The sequence below is a fragment of the Oenanthe melanoleuca genome, chromosome Z, assembly GCF_029582105.1.
Source record: "Oenanthe melanoleuca isolate GR-GAL-2019-014 chromosome Z, OMel1.0, whole genome shotgun sequence".
NCBI classification, from domain to species: Eukaryota; Metazoa; Chordata; class Aves; order Passeriformes; family Muscicapidae; genus Oenanthe; species Oenanthe melanoleuca.
This window is the reverse complement of record NC_079362.1, coordinates 45,759,295-45,777,142: the sequence shown is the minus strand read 5'-3', so window position 1 is coordinate 45,777,142 and position 17,848 is coordinate 45,759,295. Positions and strand designations below refer to the sequence as shown.

The 17,848-nt window shown below is 44.3% G+C and overlaps 2 protein-coding genes and 1 long non-coding RNA gene across 5 annotated transcripts; 1 reads left to right on the top strand and 2 right to left on the bottom strand.

Annotated features, from left to right (window-relative positions):
* Nucleotides 1-1,892: 1,892 nt before the first annotated feature.
* On the bottom strand, nt 1,893-5,454 carry LOC130264728 (uncharacterized). The gene is made up of 2 exons (XM_056513163.1): nt 5,186-5,454; nt 1,893-4,677 (listed from the first exon to the last, which is right to left on the bottom strand). The coding sequence occupies exon 2, from the start codon at nt 4,297-4,299 to the stop codon at nt 3,559-3,561; it is 741 nt and encodes a 246-aa protein (XP_056369138.1). The 5' UTR covers nt 4,300-4,677; nt 5,186-5,454; the 3' UTR covers nt 1,893-3,558.
* Nucleotides 5,455-5,585: 131 nt separating this feature from the next.
* Nucleotides 5,586-8,348, top strand: LOC130264729 (uncharacterized). 3 transcript variants are annotated; one of them, XR_008842510.1, is made up of 4 exons: nt 5,587-5,890; nt 6,157-6,332; nt 6,413-6,579; nt 7,994-8,348. It is a non-coding gene; the product is annotated as an uncharacterized LOC130264729 (long non-coding RNA). The 3 variants fall into 3 exon arrangements; XR_008842509.1 differs by having other exon boundaries at nt 5,586-5,890; nt 6,157-6,579; XR_008842508.1 differs by lacking the exon at nt 6,157-6,332 and having other exon boundaries at nt 5,597-5,890.
* A 960-nt stretch (nt 8,349-9,308) lies between these two features.
* LOC130265477 (putative uncharacterized protein ASB16-AS1) lies at nt 9,309-9,938 on the bottom strand. The gene has a single exon (XM_056514575.1). The coding sequence runs from the start codon at nt 9,936-9,938 to the stop codon at nt 9,309-9,311; it is 630 nt and encodes a 209-aa protein (XP_056370550.1).
* Nucleotides 9,939-17,848: the final 7,910 nt, after the last annotated feature.

The following is a 17,848-nucleotide window of genomic DNA, read 5'->3' as shown; positions in this document are numbered from 1 at the left end:
ATATAGATATAGATATAGATAGATATATAGATATAGATATAGATATAGATATAGACATAGATATAGATATATAATTATAGATAGATGTAGATATAGCTATAGCTATAGCTATAGCTATAGATAATTATAGATAGATATAGCTATAGCTATAGCTATAGCTATAGATGATATAGATAGATATAGATATAGATATAGATATAGATAGATATAGATATAGATATAGATATAGATATAGATATAGATATAGATATAGATATAGATATAGATATAGATATAGATATAGATATAGATATAGATATAGATATATAGATATAGATAGATAGATATAGATATAGACATAGATATAGATATATAATTATAGATAGATGTAGATATAGCTATAGCTATAGATAATTATAGATAGATATAGCTATAGCTATAGCTATAGCTATAGCTATAGCTATAGATATAAATATAGATGATATAGATAGATATAGATATAGATATAGATATAGATATAGATATAGATATAGATATAGATATAGATATAGATATAGATATAGATAGATAGATAAAAGCAGGTATTTTAGCTGCACTGGATTTGTAATGGCACACCCTGAAATCATACAAACCTCTCTTGTCTTCAACCCTTACGTGCCCCACTGTCAGTGTTAATTTTCCATGTAGCTACAAACCTGAGGCTGTAAGCCATGATCACATCAGGGAGTGACCAAACCCCTTGATTAGCTTGGTGCTGTCAAGATCTGGTTAACCTCGGCAGCATGTCCAAGGTGAGACAAGCATGTAAAAACGGAATGAGCTACATGACAGGAGATTACATGTGCATAAGCCACAAGTGACCACGGGTAATTGGTGTTGCATAGAGGTAAGCCACAATAAGGAATAGGAGTGGAGCAGTACAGGCACAGGGAACAACAGTGCAGCCTTGAAGAGCTACCCAACAGTGGCATAATAGTTTTGAGCTTTGCCAGGAGCCCCTCACTATAGTGAACCTCTCAGAGCCAGTTTTAGAATGAAACCCATACCCTGCCTGTAACCAACACCTGGACAAGCAATCCTGTCTCCCAAGTACATGTAAATTCAGAGTGAAAAAAAAAATTACTTGGAAGTATTTAAGCTAAAATATAAATCCTGCTTCTTACTTTAAACATATAGTGACTTTCTGAAGGGCTTGGTTTTGTGTTCAGATGAAGACTCCCTGGCACATTAATATTTTTTACTAGACATAGGAAATTGGAGTTTCAAAGGTGACATTTTCAGAACACTTTGAACATATGGAAAACAAGGCTATAATGGAACTCCTCTGTAGCTTAATCATGCCCAGTAGTTCTGTGAATACTCTAAATCCAGAGATGCATGTGCTCAAATTAATAAGGTAAGGCTATTAATCTTATTGTTAATTGGCTTAACTGATTAATGAAGTAATATATTTTGCAGCACAATATGCACTACTGTGAGCAAGTGGCAAAGCAGGACACCATGGATCTCTTGAGCAGAGGAAGGAGAGAAAGTCAGAAGAAGGTGTGACTGCCAGCAGCACGAGGTCAGTCTAGGCCAAGAGCAGCTCGATTTGACCAGGATGAGAAAAAGCAAGCCTTGTCACAATAATGGTACTGATTGATAAGGAAAAGCCAAATCAAAGCAAGTTTTACCTCTTCCATTATCCTCCTGGCCCTCAACATGACCATTTTTATCATTACCTCTCCCTGTCTTCCTTCTGCTTCTTGCTGAGCGAAAGAAAGGAAGTAGGAAGTAGGAGCTGAAGAACCTGAAATGTGTATGAAGGGCATGAAGAAAGGTCTCTTAGACTTCACAGCATGTGAAGGAAAGTAATACATGAGTCTCTTCAAAGAGACAAAATTAACTTACAGCCCATAAGTAGAAATACTATCAATTTTTCACCATATAATGTATTTTGCATAATTGCATCATAATCTCTGTATAGAGATATATTAGAGGAAAAAAAAAAAAAAAAAGTAAGCAGTGCTTTTCCACTGGAATGTTATTTGATGTTTTCTTCTGCACCAATGAAAGGAGTTTCTTTTTTCCTTTACGGTTTTATTTTCCGCCACGGAACCACATCCTCTTTCATTTTCTGTGCAATTTTGACAGATAAAGTTCTCTGAGAAAAGACAAGTTTCTTTGTTTCTGGAATGCATTGTGCCTGTAACTCTCATGGCCTCAATTCAGGAGTAGGACTTGTTTAAATGTCTTTTTTCATTGCCACTCCCTTTTGAAGACTGAGCTGTGATAGTAGAATTGAAAATACAATAAATAGGGCTTCTCCACCTCTCCTTGAGGGCAGGATGAAGATTAAACCCAGACCACACCAAGAGGACCAGCACTATCCTTAATCCAGCAGTGCCCACACAGAGAGGTCTGTGCTACCTAAACTGCAGTTCCAGCCAGGCTGGGATCAGCCAGGGCCCCGGGCAGGCTACTGCCCCTGTGGCATGGACCACTCCCAGGGGAGTCGGGCAAGGAACTGCAGTGGGAAAGGTCCCACGGCAGGCAGTGTGGGGCTGCACTGCTATGCTGCCTGTGCCTCCACTCACCCCACACCAGGCAGGCAGAGGTGCCATAGCTGGAGGGGAGGTGCTACAGAACAGCAAGACAGGGAAGACATGACACTCTTGGGCTCCTTTCCGTCCCCTGCCAGGAGCACTTGCTCTGCATCTCTTTTTTCTTTCTTTTCTCCTTTTTTTTTTTTTTTTTTTTTTTTTTTTTATGTTTGTTTTAATTTTGTTGTATTTCCTACAATGTGGGAGGAAGCTGCAGCCAAAAATAATGTTGCCAAGCCAAGGGGATTGGCACACACTGCTTGGAGTCTGCAGCAAGAGCAGAGGCTTTAAATAGACTGAGCTCTGGCTACACACTGCTCCTGGAGGGCTGTCAGTCTCACCCCAGTGAGCAGGGACACCAACTGAGGGTGCAGGATGAGTTGCACCTCTTTGTCCCTGTGGCTGTGGGGTGTTTTACCCCCATCTGTGCCAGTCCTCTCACCACCCCCAGCTCCCTGCTCACCCCAGGGCAGACTGCAGGGCTGCGAAGGCTGGCAGGGCAATCCATCCCCTGGAAATAACTCTACAGTTACTAGAAATCTGTCATCAGCAAACTGTGGTGGTCTGGTGGCAGCACATGTGCGTGGTGGGGAAGCCTCCGCTCCAAGTGTTACACGTGGTAAACGCCAAATGTGGTGAGAGCTAGCCCAGTGAGGAGGTATTGGGATGGCTTCACAACCCCGCTGCCACAAAAGCTGTGCAGTATTGCTGTTTCATTAGACATTGACCACTGGCGAATTTTTAGACATAAAGCAGATACGCGATTTCTATTTCATCATCCTCCTTTCCCTGAACCAAAAGTAATGCCTGCGAACAACGCTCACCACTGCTAATTAAGCAAAAACCTCAAAGCCTGGCAAGCCCGGTCACCTCTCCCCCTTGGCTGACAGTGCCATGGGGGCAGGATGACGAGCCCCGTTTTGTAGCGGTGCATGATAAAACTGCCTCCTGCCCTGTCGAAAACGTAGGAGGGCCCGGAAAAGAGATTATCTGAAGTCTACATAGTTCCTCGGAGTAACCTCTTTTTGCCTTGCGCTTGTCCTGAAAAGAGACCACGAACTCCGGCAAAGCTGCAATGTTGAAGCGTCTGTTTGCTCTTTTGCATTGTCTCCTGCCTCTCAGCCTTCATTTCCCCAGCACCCCGTACTTCTGTCCCACAACAGCTGCCGATGGCTTTTCTCTTCCTGGGGAGAGGCCCCTGCGCTCTCCCCTGCGGGACGCGGGGTCTGGGGCCGCTGTCCCGGGCAGCTCGGGGCGCAGGCGGCGGCCGCTCCGTGCAGCACCTTTCCGTGCTCCATGCAGCACCTTTCCGTGCTCCTTGCGGCTTCTTTCTGTGCTCCTTGCGGCTTCTTTCCGTGCTCCATGCAGCACCTTTCCGTGCTCCATGCAGCACCTTTCCGTGCTCCATGCAGCACCTTTCCGTGCTCCATGCAGCACCTTTCCGTGCTCCTTGCAGCACCTTTCCGTGCTCCTTGCGGCACCTTTCCGTGCTCCTTGCGGCACCTTTCCGTGCTCCATGCAGCACCTTTCCGTGCTCCTTGCAGCACCTTTCCGTGCTCCTTGCGGCACCTTTCCGTGCTCCTTGCAGCACCTTTCCGTGCTCCTTGCGGCACCTTTCCGTGCCCCTTGCGGCTTCTTTCCGTGCTCCTTGCAGCACCTTTCCGTGCTCCTTGCGGCACCTTTCCGTGCTCCTTGCGGCACCTTTCCGTGCTCCTTGCAGCACCTTTCCGTGCTCCATTCTGCACCTTTCCGTGCTCCATGCAGCACCTTTTCTTGCTCCTTGCAGCACCTTTCCGTGCTCCTTGCAGCACCTTTCCGTGCTCCTTGCAGCACCTTTCCGTGCTCCTTGCGGCCTCTCGCTGCTTCCGCTTCACGCTCTCGCTGCCGGGCAGCTTGGCATGTCCTTCCTTGCGCTTTCAGACGCTGCCTGCGCAACGACAGTCACATTCTTCTCTAGCTGCTCCCGTCCCCTAACTTCGGACCTGCTCCCTCCTCACAACCTCAATCCCCCAAAGAGACGAACTCCAAAACTGGGTCGGTTTCTCCCTGTTTCATCCAGTATATGCACATTTCCTTGACTCCTCCTGTCGTTGTTCTGAATGGGTATTGCTCCCTCCTAAGAAAGAGCAGTATTTTCAGTCCAATACCAATTTCTTACGTAGGATAAAGAAGACAGCAGTTAACGTAAATAAATACTTAGGATTCGCTGACGTATGTAGGTCATTTCCTCTCTGACACCCCAGCGTTACTTTCACGGGGGATGGCAACACCACTAAGGTGTATTTCTAAAAGAGTATCGTCTAAGACGACACAGAGCTGGTAGGGGCACCGCTATGCCTCCTTTGAAAACACAACTGTTTCTTTCTCTCTCTCCGATCGATACACAAAACAAGGAAGGAACAAGGAAATGTTCAATGTTCTTAAGCTTCACTAGATGGAAAAGGAAAAAAAAAACAAACAAAAAAAACAAACAAACAAAAAAAAAAAAACAACAAAAAAACAAAAAAAAAAAAAAAAAAAAAAAAACAAACCAAAAAAAACCAAAAAAGACAAAAACCCCAAACCAAACAAAAAAGTCACCCTCCACTAGCGGCTTCAGCCCCATTAAGAAAGTTTCCACTCACAATAGCAGCTGCAAAGTTGGCTAGTGGATCGATTGGTATTTGCGGATAAAATTCACGTATTTAAAGCTGAAATAACGAATGCGTCGACCCTTCTACCGCCACCGCCCCGTTTCCGAAAAAATCCCACCCAAACAAACAGGGAACGAGCTCGCTCCTCCGCCGCGAAGCCCGAGCACAGCCAGAGTATCGGCAGCAGCGGAGCGGTGCTTGGCTTTTGTCTCCGTACGCTTTCTTCCTTTCTTTCTAAACTTTTGGACGCTCTCTCCGAGCTGTATTTATAGACCTGGAGCCCACGGCTGTATTTTTCCTTATGCCTCCTTTGGCTTGGGCTTAAGTTACTGGCGGGGAAAATAAAAAGGGAGGGAGGCAGGCGGGCAGGCGGGCAGACAAACAGGAGGACAGAAGGGGAAAAGCTGCAAGTCCCGCAGGCGGGACGCGAAGGGAGGCTGGGGCAGGCGGCCGGAGGTGCGGGACTCCCTTGCTCCTAGCGGGCGGGAGAGAGGTAACGGTGAAAGTCCGACCCCGGCTCCCTGGGTGGGGAAAGGAAAACAAGAGGCCGGGATTGCCTCATGCGGGCACCTCAGAGGAGCAGAATCGAGAAGAGCTTATGTTTGTGTCCGGAGGAGAGGAGCTGGGGGCGGAGGAGGAGAGTGGGGCACGCACGACCCAAAGTTTGTGTCGCAGGACCAGATGAAAATAAAGCGGGTACGAGGGGAGCGAGGCTGCCGTGCGGCGCCGGGGACACTGCAAAGCCGGTGCTCCGAGCCGCCTGTTTGGGCTGCCCCGCAGGCCGGCTGGTGGCGGGGCCGGGGCTGGCGGCGGGTCCGGGCTGGCGGGACGGCGGGGCCGGGCCGGGATGCTCGAGGGCTGCGGCCGGAGCGGCGGGGCAGGGCGGCAGCGCAGCGCGGGGAGAGCGGCTCTCCGCGGCTCTCCGCCGTGCCGAGCTGCTCCGGAACAACGCCGCTCCGCAGGGCTGCCGCCGGCTCTTCTAATACGACATCTCTACCGTGCTTTAAACATTCAAATCCAAAAGCAAACCCCGAGCCGCTCACTGGAATAGGGAAGTATCAGCTATCTGGAAGCACGCTTATTGGAAAAGAGGAAAGCTTTCTCTGCTTGCAGAAAGCGTGATTAGGGGATTAAAAACGTGAGTGTTTTGATGCTGTTGTTTTCCTCTTATTTTCTCCTGTGGTCTGCAAGTAAAGAAGCTCTTCTTTTCCCCCACAGGGTGGATGCTGAAAGTCTCTAACCAAACATCTCAGTAACGTGGATGGTGTAATTATCGTGTTGTTAAGCACTTCCTTATTGACGTGCACCACACTTAGGGTCTGATCTCCGAGATGTATGTCAAAGCAGTTTCTCAGTTTCTGACATTTAGAGAGCCTGTCCTGCAGGTAGGTAAAACATGAGGTTGCGGAACGAGCTTACTTTAGGGCTGAAAATGGGGCTTTCACGTTTGGCTTCGAGTGCTGGAGCATTACACTTGGCTGTGCAGTTTGGCATTACCATGACCTAGTTCAAACACCATGTTCTGATGTGCCATGAGGAAGGCATAAAACTATTAAATCTCCCAACAACCCATCAAATCCCGTTCAGAGCCCCGTCTTTGGACTCTGTTGGGGATTTTTTTGTTTTGTTGTTTGTTTGTTTTTTTTTAAAGCACTGACACTTTAGAACTTTCACCCTTCACCTCTCCGGGCAGATTTTTCTGTTTGATTACATTAATAATCTGATTTCTATTTGCTCTTCCAAATGTGAAAATCAACCCCCCTTCCAACACGGGGAGGGGCTGTTATTTTTAGCTCGTTGTCTGGAACAAAATGTTCCAACATTCTCTGCTTTGAATCTCACTGCGGTTTGACTACTCTTTGGTATATAAGACTGTTTGCTATCTTTGTCAAAGTACCTGTTATAGGAAATTGCTTCCTTAGCTTGGCAAGTCACTCTGATCTAAGTAGACAGCAGCATTTGTCCACCTAAAGAAACATTTATAGTATTGCAGGTAAACACCCCCAAATAATAAACATAAAAAATGTAAATATTAAAAACCTTTAAATATGCTAAATCTACAATAGGTGCCACCTTTATGATGTTATTAATGGCGTGCCCAGCTATCAAAATAAGTAAGAAGTAATAAAATATTCATATGTCTCCTTGTTTCCTCGACAGGTATATTTTGTCAGCACTTGGTGAACAGTTTCAGGGAGTTTCATATGCACTTACAAACAACACTAAAAATGCGAGTCCGATTCAAATATCACTTAAATAGCCCTGTTCCACCCTCTTCCCCCTCCTTACTCCTCCCTTCCCAGCTGCAATTCTGCAGCCACCGTTGCAGTAACAGAGTACTGTAAAGTGCGTTTAAATATTTTTCAACCCTGCCCCATTCCCTACTGCGTCCGCCAAGGAGTTCCAGATGACATTATTTCTGTGTCCAGTTTAAAAATCTGTCTCCGTGTTTAGCTACAAACCGTCCAAACTAAACGTAAATAGTGTTATAAAGGGGCATATCAAAGTAGAAGAGAAGGGAAGGGAAAAGGAGATGTGCACTTCTATCAAGTGATGCCTCCTAAAGAGAGAATTACATTGATCCAGAGTTTAAAAGCTAGTATCTTTGAAGTTATAATGTTGTAGGAATTTGTGTGCATGCAAAGGTACAGTCTGAACTGCAGGAGTTATTACAGGACTTTTGAACTTAATGGCTGCAGATTTAGAAAGTTCTTATATCAATTGTGTCTGGACATCCTAATGCGTTAGCAAAACCACTGCATTGAATCGAGCGCCTGAACACTGCGACCTTCTGCACAGGATTTTCTGTACTGCCAGAGTATCGCCGGGTAGGATGCCCTCCTTGGCCAGAAGCCAGTGGCTGAACGAAGTCAAGTGAATAAAACAAGTGAAAAGTAGTCTTTGCAAAACGAGGGCGAAATGCGTGTACAGGGATCATCTAGAAAAGATGAAAACCCGAGTTTTATAGCTCCAAATCATTACACTCTCGTCAGCAGAACACCATCATTATTCATGAGCAAAAGGAGCAAAATCCTGCTCATATAGCTATTATTGTTATGACAAGGACCAATAACATCTTTGTTACAAAAACAGTGTTTGTTATGAAGAAATTGGGTGAGCAGCCATCCAGATAAACATCCCCTGTGCCTAACAAGCCTACTGTCTTCATGACGTTTTGTGTGCTGCTAACTGCTCTTCCTTTTCAACCCTTGTGGGGTTTTTTTTTCTTGCAATTACGCATATTGTTCCCCACTTACCCTAATTTCAGCACTAAGGCTCTGAAATTGCACAGAGAAGTAAAAGAAAAGTTTTTTTTTTCCTGCTTGTGCACACAGACAAATTCGATACATATTATTGATGTTATTGCTGTGCAATAACATCTTCGTTTGATTCTGTAGAGCTCACTCAAATTAGAGCCTCTAATTCCCCTCTATTTTTAATTTTTTTGGTTTTTTTTAAGAACAGTGATCGCATATTTTTTACAGTGCAACACTGACGATGTTCTTCAAATTAGGTGCCTCTTATTTGTATCTGCATTCACTTCGCTGTTACAACATCCCGCGGGACCGGTGTATTTAAAACAAGAGGACGGGCACCCTCCACCGGGGTGCTCGGCGGCAGCAGCAGCGGCGGTAGCTCCGGCACAGCCCGAACCGGGCTGCAGCCCGAACCGGAGCGTCCCAGCCGGCACAGCGCCCGGCAGCACAGCGCTCCTCGCACAGACCGCTCCGCTGGAGCACAGAGACCCATAAAGAGGCTAAATGCAAAGCGAGGAGCCCCCAGACACAGTCTGGGGGTGACGGGCAGCGGGAGGAATTGCACCCCGCGCTCACCACGGGAGCCTTCGGGATGCTGTATTTCACTGCCGCGCACTCGCCCTCTGCCGATGACCCGGCGCAGGCGGTCGGGCTTGGCCAGGGCGACGGGCCCCGGGCACCTCCTCGCCATCGCCCTCCGCAAGCCTCCGCGACGCCCACGCACAACCTCGGCCTCCGGGAGCGGGGGGAATCCATCCCAGGCCTTACAGAGCACTGCCCGCCGACTCAGCCCGGCGGGATTCCTGCGGGTCTGTCCGCCGCGCACGGCGGGCACCTGGCTGTGGCGGGGCAGCAGCTCAGCGTTTCCTTTTATCCTTTTCATCCACGGAGCATCTCGAGGCTTTCCCGCATTTATTCTCGCACGCAGGCGGAATCAGAGCCCTCTGCCGAAGCCGGAGGGCGAGCGGCAGCAGTTTCGCGGCGGGGCCAGCGGCAGACGCTCCCTCGGCCGGGGCGGAACGCCGGCCGCCCCCGGCTCTGCGCCGCACGCCTCTGCGCCCCCTCCCCAAAACCCATCTGCCGCCGCAGCGCCGCGACCTCCGGCGAGCCTCGGCCGGCACTACTTCTAGGACGCCCCAGATTTCCATTCCCCTTGGGAAAACAGCCCCGATCTGGCCTGCGGCCACCCCGAGCTGCCTCGCAGGGGGAAGTCGCCGCCGCAAGCCCCGGGAGCGGCACACGCGCGACCGCGCAGCGCTGCGCGGGCCCGGCGCGCCCCCTTTCGGGGCTCGGGGACCGGGGATGGGGCTCGGTGATGACGGCTCGGGGACCGGGGCTCGGGGCTCGGGGCCGGGAGCGCCGGGCACCGCGGCCCCGGGGCTGCCCTGCCGCTCTGCCCGTCCCCCTTGGGGGCCCTGAGCCCGCACGTGTGCCCCCCGGGCCACAACAGCTCCCCAGGGCAGCGCTGGGCTGTCTCCCTGGGACATTCCTCAAGCACTGGTTTGCCGGACCGTAAGCCTCACTTTATAGAAGGGAAGCAATGGAAAAATTACTAAGTTTATAGGCTCTGCTTGAAATAATTAAAATCTGGTCTCCTGAGTACTGCACAATGACTACGGACACAAGTTTGTATTAAGACTCCAGAATTTACCTTAGTTTTTAATTAACTGAGGCATGGTAAGTGCTTAAAACTGTTTACTGGGCATCACTTCATGCTGATTCTTCATTAAACTGAAAAATAATGTTCTATGGTACATTTTGGCAGGTTTTCCAGAGAGTTTGATGGCTGCAGAGATCTTTATGCAGAGCTTTTCCACAGAGCTGTCAGTTTCCTGCAGTCTAAGCTTTGCACCATGTGCTCCAGGAGTCCATCTCATCATGGACGGATATCACTGTTCCCTGGCTACACCCCTCACCCTTTCCTCGACTTCTTAATCAGCTCAAATCTAACATCATTGGCTGCTTAGAGGTGATCCCTGTTACTAACTCAGTCATGCAATCAGATCTTCAAAGTCAGCCAAGTGGCCCATGTTTTTCCATTTCAGGAAACAGAGTTGTTTCACCAGCATGGCATTGCCTCCAAGATGGACAGTGCCACACCTGATCTCTATTTTGCTTTAGACAGATAAGTTTGGCAGAGTTGTGCAACCCATCAAAAGGGAGAGCATGAGCTCCTACCATAGCTAGGAAATGAAATTAAGTTCTCCCCTTACTACAGAATTTTACTAGAATTTTACTAAAAAAAATCTGAGATTGACATATATGTGGCCAAAGTAAAGAGGCATCTTCAGGAATAAGAGGAAATGAGACCAAACAAGAAAGGACGAAGTACCTTGACTTCTTCTTGAAGGTTGAGGAATGCCATGGTGATGGCCTATCACAGCTTTAATGGCAATAGGGACAAGAAGGGGAGATGATATTTTTTTCCTTGCTATTTGAATATGTCCATGCCTAACATTTCCAGACAGACTAGCTATCTGGGAATTTGTCCTGCACCTTTGGGAACTGAAGCACATATGGCCTATTTAGAGATGACAGGTGGGGCAAGGATGACTCTTATGATGCCTGCTGTTATAGGAGCCAAATTAGATTTTGGTGTAATTTATCAGAGCTGGAGATCACCCCATGTTACAGTAGTTGTCCTAGTGATACTTATGGTCACAATATGCCATACTTTTTAATGCTAATTTCCTTCCCTTTGTGGCACACAAAGGGAAAGGCATGAAAAATGGTGTTTCTTGTCCACCAATAACTGCTGAATACCTAAGAGCAAATATCAAATGTGAACGAAGACATCTCACAAGGACTCCAGCAAATCCAGTCGCCACATGGTCTGTCATGTCTCTGCACAGAAAAGTTTCCTCAGAGCAGAGCACAGAGCAGAGATGGACATGAGAGAAGGAAGGCTGTGAAAGGGTTACTCAGGACTTAGTCCTATGCACAAGACTCCACCCCGTCTGTTAATGGGGGATGTTCAGCACATATTTCTGGGCTTAACTCACAGTATCTTAACATTACCCCTGGGATGAAATATACCCTCTTTTATGAGCTCAGGAGTGGTAAAATAAGAACTTTGGTCAAGTATGCAGAGGTCAGCCTAATTCATAAATATGAAATGGTTTCCCTCCAAAAGTGATTTGCCATGTTTTGTTACCATATTTTTGGATTGCCATTATTTTCTATACTTAATCTTTTATGGGGTTTTATGGGTTTTTTTTCATGGGAGTTCATTTCTAGGAAAATTTATACCCCCTGCCCTGGTCAAGATTCTAGTATGCAAAGGCTTGTTTTCATTTTTTTGTTTTGTGACTCACTTCTCAGAAGGCTTTTGGATTCTGAAGGAAAAGAACCTCTCCTATAACCTGCCTATAAGGTAGGTACCAATAGAAAGGAAAACAGAAATACATATTTTTTTTTTATATTTATGCCACTCCTTGTGAAGCTTATTTAGAGCAAAGAATATGACAACTCTGAAAAACATATTGACACTATATCCTCATCTGGTTTAAGTATTTTTCATTTCATTTCTTTGTATCCTCTTCACATCCACACCTAAGGACACTTATGAGTAAGACAATGTGGTAATGTAGCCTCCATAGAATCACAGAATAGTTTGAGGGGAACTTTGAATGTTCTTTAGTCCACCCCTCTTCAATGAGGAGGAACAGCTTCAACTAGACCTTCAAGACTGTTTATCTTTGAATAGTATGTCAGATTCACTTCCTCACCTTGCACCCACAGCAGGCACACCATAAGGCTACCTACATTCTTTCTCAAGTGATCTAACCTGGCCTCTGCTTTTATTCAACAAATAAATGAATCCATCATGCCTGAAAGGGGAAGATGCAGAATTCCTGGGGGACTCAGTGCAATGACCCCCCACCATGGCTTCATAAAAATGATACCAGTTGGTCTGCAAATAAAGTCTAAGAGCAAGGAGCCCAAGCAAGTCCTACTGTTGATGAGCTAAATCTGTGTTTGCCAGAGGTTCAGAACAAAGAAAGTAGCTTTGTTATTAAAAAATTCCCTGCATCATTCCTGAAAAGGCAGCCAGAATTAGAGGTAACTGGTACTTTATTTCTGAGGCAAGCTCTGCTGAACAGCTGATACTGAACAGGAGGGAATTGTTCAAACATCTGTCTTTGTGGCAGAATTGGAAGCTTCTGAGATGATTCCCCATAACTGCAGATATAAAGAAGAATGAACAGGCAGATTTTAGGGAAAGTATGATTTATTTAAAAAAAAAAAAAAAAAAAAAAAAAAAAAAAGGGTTGAATTCTTTAACTGTGCAAGATTTTTCACTAGGCAAGAGAACTTATACTCTCAGGCATTTCTTTGTAACTTCATTCCATCTGTTAGGTGTGTAAGTATTAAGACTGCTACTCTCTTTTTTTCTGCAAAAAGGAATAAAAATTGATGTTCTTCCCTTATTTTCATTAAGGGAAGGAAGTGAGAAGTGAATATAGACTAAATATATATTCATGGCAGTTTGCTGTCATTTCGCACAATTCCAGAAGTATATGTAAAATGGAAAGTACAGGCCAATAAAAGCAATTTTCTGAGCCTTATTAGCTGCCAAATGGAATCACAATATACAGTTAGCTGGGAATCTGCAAGATTTCACACCTAATTCTACTGGACTTAAATTTTAATTTGCCATCAGAACAAAACCTCTAATTGCAAGCAGAAGCAGCTTATTACATCTTTTATGTGACTCTGACTCACATATTGACCAAACTGTAAGGAAATAATTTTCCTTTGCATAGGGATGATGATTCCACTTGGATGTTCTGTACCTAAGAATTCCTCACAATTTACTAATAAGAAACAGAAAATGAGAGGAAATTATCTTCATCTGTTTCTCTCACCCATAAAGCCTGAAATAGGCAACGTGTTAGAGCAATTGCATACCATGCACCTTCTCCAGTTAGCTCCTCTTGAACAGTCCTCAACTAGCAAGCTGCTAAAAAAATAAATGGGGGGAGAGGAACATTTATATCTCAGGTATCAGTGAAAGGATTGTAGTAAATGCTGGGGGGAAACAGCAAAACAGTAGAGTTAGAAGGATAAAAGGAAAAATGGGGGAAAGGGCACCTACTGTGACTTCTCTCTCCAGACATTCATGATCAAAGCCCACCACTGCCATTAGGCAATCAATCTGCAGTTGCATACATAAAACTTTGGCAGTGTATAGTCTCCACTGCTTTCAACAGAGGCTTTAGACATCTGAAACTGGGCACTCTCCCAAAATTTAGATCCAGTTGCACTGTACATTCCAGAAAAGGCAGCATCAAATCAGAGGCCCTCTTTTACCCATGTTATTTTCAAGCTGAAGTGTATAAAAAGTTATGCTCCAACCTCTCCATTTAACCTCTTGGGTTGGCTGTGTTCGTGTCCTCCAAATTCATAAAATGGCACACACTGCTAGTAGGCAGCTGCTGGCTAAATGCATTGTTGTTTTAGGAGAGAATACTGATAATGTGTGCCTTTCTTTCCTGACTAATTCTTTCTGGGATCATTCAGTTGCTTACTGACTCCTTAATTTTGCAAACAGAAATCTACTTTGGCATCGTATATTGTAGGTATAACACACATTGTTTCTTAAGATGAGGGACTCTGAATCTCCTGATTTGTTTTGCTTTTCAGCTTTTAAACCCTTCTGTCTTTTTGGTAGGACATTCTCTTGCACTAGCAGCCATCCAAAGTTTTAGCAGCTTCTTATTCTTACTCATGCCACAGCCGGGGGCTTCTCAAGCAGCTGCACTGGATTTCTTGCAGAAAGATATACTCAAAGGAATTCTGCAGTCACAATCAAAGTACAGAATGCAGCCTCAGTTACCTAATCCTAGTCTATTTACCTATATCTCTAGATGCTTCTGCTTTCTTCTAATAAAACACATCTTTAGAAATAACTTAATCTCCGTGTATCTGAAGAATATAGAGGCTGCCCTACCTTTACTAGATTTTATTATTACAGAGTATTCAATTTCTTAATACTCTATCTATCTATCTATCTATCTATCTATCTATCTATCTATCTATCTATCTATCTATTTTTCATTATATTTCATTATCAGAGAAAAAGCGTAAATATATGGGACACTTGCTGAACTCTTCCACATCCACAAAAATGCTCTGTGGGATGCGCAGCCTTCAGTGAAGTTCTGCAGAAGAGATCCTTCCACTAGAAAAAGTCAGAGTCCAAACACCACTTAATAGGATACACATAGAAGTGTGGTGAGATCCAGAGCATACCCATGAAATCATCTATTTATTTATGATAAGAAACTCACTTCCTCTTGGATAACCTCAGGATTGCCTTTGTTAAACCCTTGGCAGCTTAAAAGTCATCTTGCTTTCCAGCGTCTGAGCCTTCTTCCTTTCTTTTTTCTTCTCTCTCCCCCATAAAAGGGCCCCCTCTCTTCACTCAGCTCCCACTCTCCCTCTCAAATGACATTCTTTCTGTACTTGTCTGCACAAACAGCACAAGGCCCAGGCTGTGCTTCTGAAAGCCAGGAATAATGCCTTGGTCTTTTGCAGTGATTGATGCATTATCCATGGAGAATACTGTGCCATGGTCGAAGAGGTTCACAAAGCCATGCACCATTAAGATACCTGCTGATCTGCTTTTTACTTTCACTGTAACTTTAACACAAAAATGTGGTGAATGTTCCATGGCTATATGGTCTTTTCTGTTGTTGCTGTTGTTGTGAAGATGTAGCTCAAGATTTCAAGTCAGATCCAGACAAGGAATCACACATACACAGATATATGTTACAAAAAAGATTAGTTTAAAGGTTAGTTTAAGCAACTAAAACTGGAATAAAATATGTTGCATGAACAGATCTAGAAGGCAAGTCTTTAGTTCAGGCAGTGCTGCCTAGTGTAATCAAACACACAAATAGCCTTAGTTTCGTTAGTATATCGAGGTAGTTCCAAGCAGCTCACATTTCCTTTCCTAAACCTTTGGCCTGACATTACACAAGCACCTTCTGTGTGTATCCAAAGACTAGAATACAGCCCAAGATGTTGATACTTGCCCAGTTGGGTGAGTAGAGAGATTGTGCTTCACCTTATACACAAGCCTGCACCTGACATCTGTGCACATCTGCAGACACCTATTACAAGAGAAGTTCTAAAGGGTTAAGAGATTTCAGTTTTATCGTGATCTTAGTAGCTGAGTTCTATCCTGTAACATTACAAGGGGTGTTCCCATTTCCATCAAATCAGCAGCAGAATTCTCATCAACTTCAGCATTAACTGGGAATATTCTGAGCATCTGTCAGGGGAAAAAGATGTGGAGAAGAATTGGAGAGTTTTAAATACCTTTAAATTCTGAAAACCTTGATCCAAACATGCTGAGATGCTGGCAGTTCAGGAAAAGCTTTATTCATACCTTCTTAAGGAATTAACCTGCTGCTTTTCTCTGGTTATGATTTTGTGTAAAGAAAGCTTAACCCTTAGGACATTGACATTTTACCAAATCACCAAACAGTCAGAGCATATCTGGATTTCACTCAGAAAGTCTCCTGGGCAAGCCGGAGTTTTGAAGGTAATAAGATAATTGCAATATTAATTTATACAGATAATTAAACAATTTGGTTAATTTATAGTTTCTAATTATATGCTATATGCTATTTTTCTTTATGCCTAAGTCTCATGAGTAAAACCAGAACTGAAATGACTTTGTAAAGCACACAAAGGTTTTCCAAGTTTCAACAAAATGTTGCCATCTACTGTTAGTACAATACTAATGATAATACTAAATAAAACTTAAATGGGTGAAACTAGCACTGTAATTGTGGAAGAGCTTTGTGGTTATTTGCGTCCTATTTTGCTGATGCACAAGGGACTTTTCTTTGAATGCACAGGCAATAATGTGTTCGTAAATCCTTCTGTATGTCAGAAGGAGAATAGAGTTCATTGTTTGCAAGATCTCATTATAATTACTTTTCAGCTCTAAAAATGTCGTAATAGTTTCCAGAACTAGCATTTACGGTATTCAGTATGTTGAGAGAAAATAGGCTTAATTTAAAAGCTGGTTCTAAATGTTCCTCATGTATGGTTTTTTGTTGTTGTTGTTGTTTGTTTGTTTTTTGACCGAGCACCCAGAAAAATGGTAGCACCTTGCATAGCAGATTGCTAAATATTTCATTTCTCCTATTAAGAGTTAAAAATGCATACATACATACATGCATGAGCCCTTTACTGAAAACTGCATAAGGGATCCAGCAAGGTCAGGCAGGAGCATTTAACTAAGGACATAAAGACTTATCTGCTATAGACTGCTTCTGTTCTGAACCGACACTAGCAAAACTACTGTCAGTTTTTTATTTTGTATACAGCAGAAACAGTTAAAAATTGGTTAAAAGTCTCAAAGACAAAATTACCTCTGAAGCACCAAAAGTGAAGGTAATGTGCTTTTTCCCCATGTATGAGGCTGGGGAAGGAGGTGGAATTCAAACAATTATGGGATCTCTGAATTCCTGCTGTGTGGATCTTAACTGGCATACTTATTTTTCTCGTGTCTCATATTTGCTCATTAAAAAGAACCCACTGAATTTTCTGCATCAGATTTTGATGGAATAGTAAAATCTATTCCCCTAACAAAGCCTAACACATTCCAAACAGAAATTCCTATAACTTAAAAAAAAAACCATCTCTGCTCAAGTGTTCTTTTATTACACTCTCTAAGAAACAACCTCAGCTGCCTGTCACGGGTATGAGCTGTGAAAATGTTAGAGGCTGTCCCTGCCATCTAGAACAGAAGGAATGTAAACACAGAAAGAGCAAAACCCATGCATTGTGTCATGCAGTGCCACCTGCACCTGAAGCTGTGAATTGTAAGTGATTTTTCAGCAAGGCTGAGGAGGCTTGGTGTTGCTGCTGATGGATCTCTGATGTAGAATGGCTCCTGATCAGCTGTATAACACAGACATAAAATGGAGGGAATATTAGTCATGTTTATTGTTTCAAAATGTGCTTATTCAAGGTACAGGAAAGTGAACTTTTGTGGTCTGAGCTCTGATCCAGCAGACAAGTGCAGCTGATGAGGTGCAGTCTAGGATGGATTGAGAAACATAGAGCAGTAGCCCTGGCCCCTGGAAAGCTGGATAGCTTTTTTCACCATTGTGTGTTTGCCAAAAGCAGTTTCAGAAATAGCACACAGCCTCTTTGTTACACAAAAACAGGTCAAAGCACCAATAACTTTTTGAGAAACAAAAAGGGTGGAGTTTGGAAAGCCCATACTAAGCAGCAGTTAATATGATCAAGGGACATGAAGAGCAGCAATAAGGGATTACGTGGAAAAGTCTAAGACTAATAGTGACATTTTTGCCTTGATTTTTTTAGGGTTAGGGTTAGGCTGTGTTTGTCTTCAGGTCTCCTAGGTCCCTAA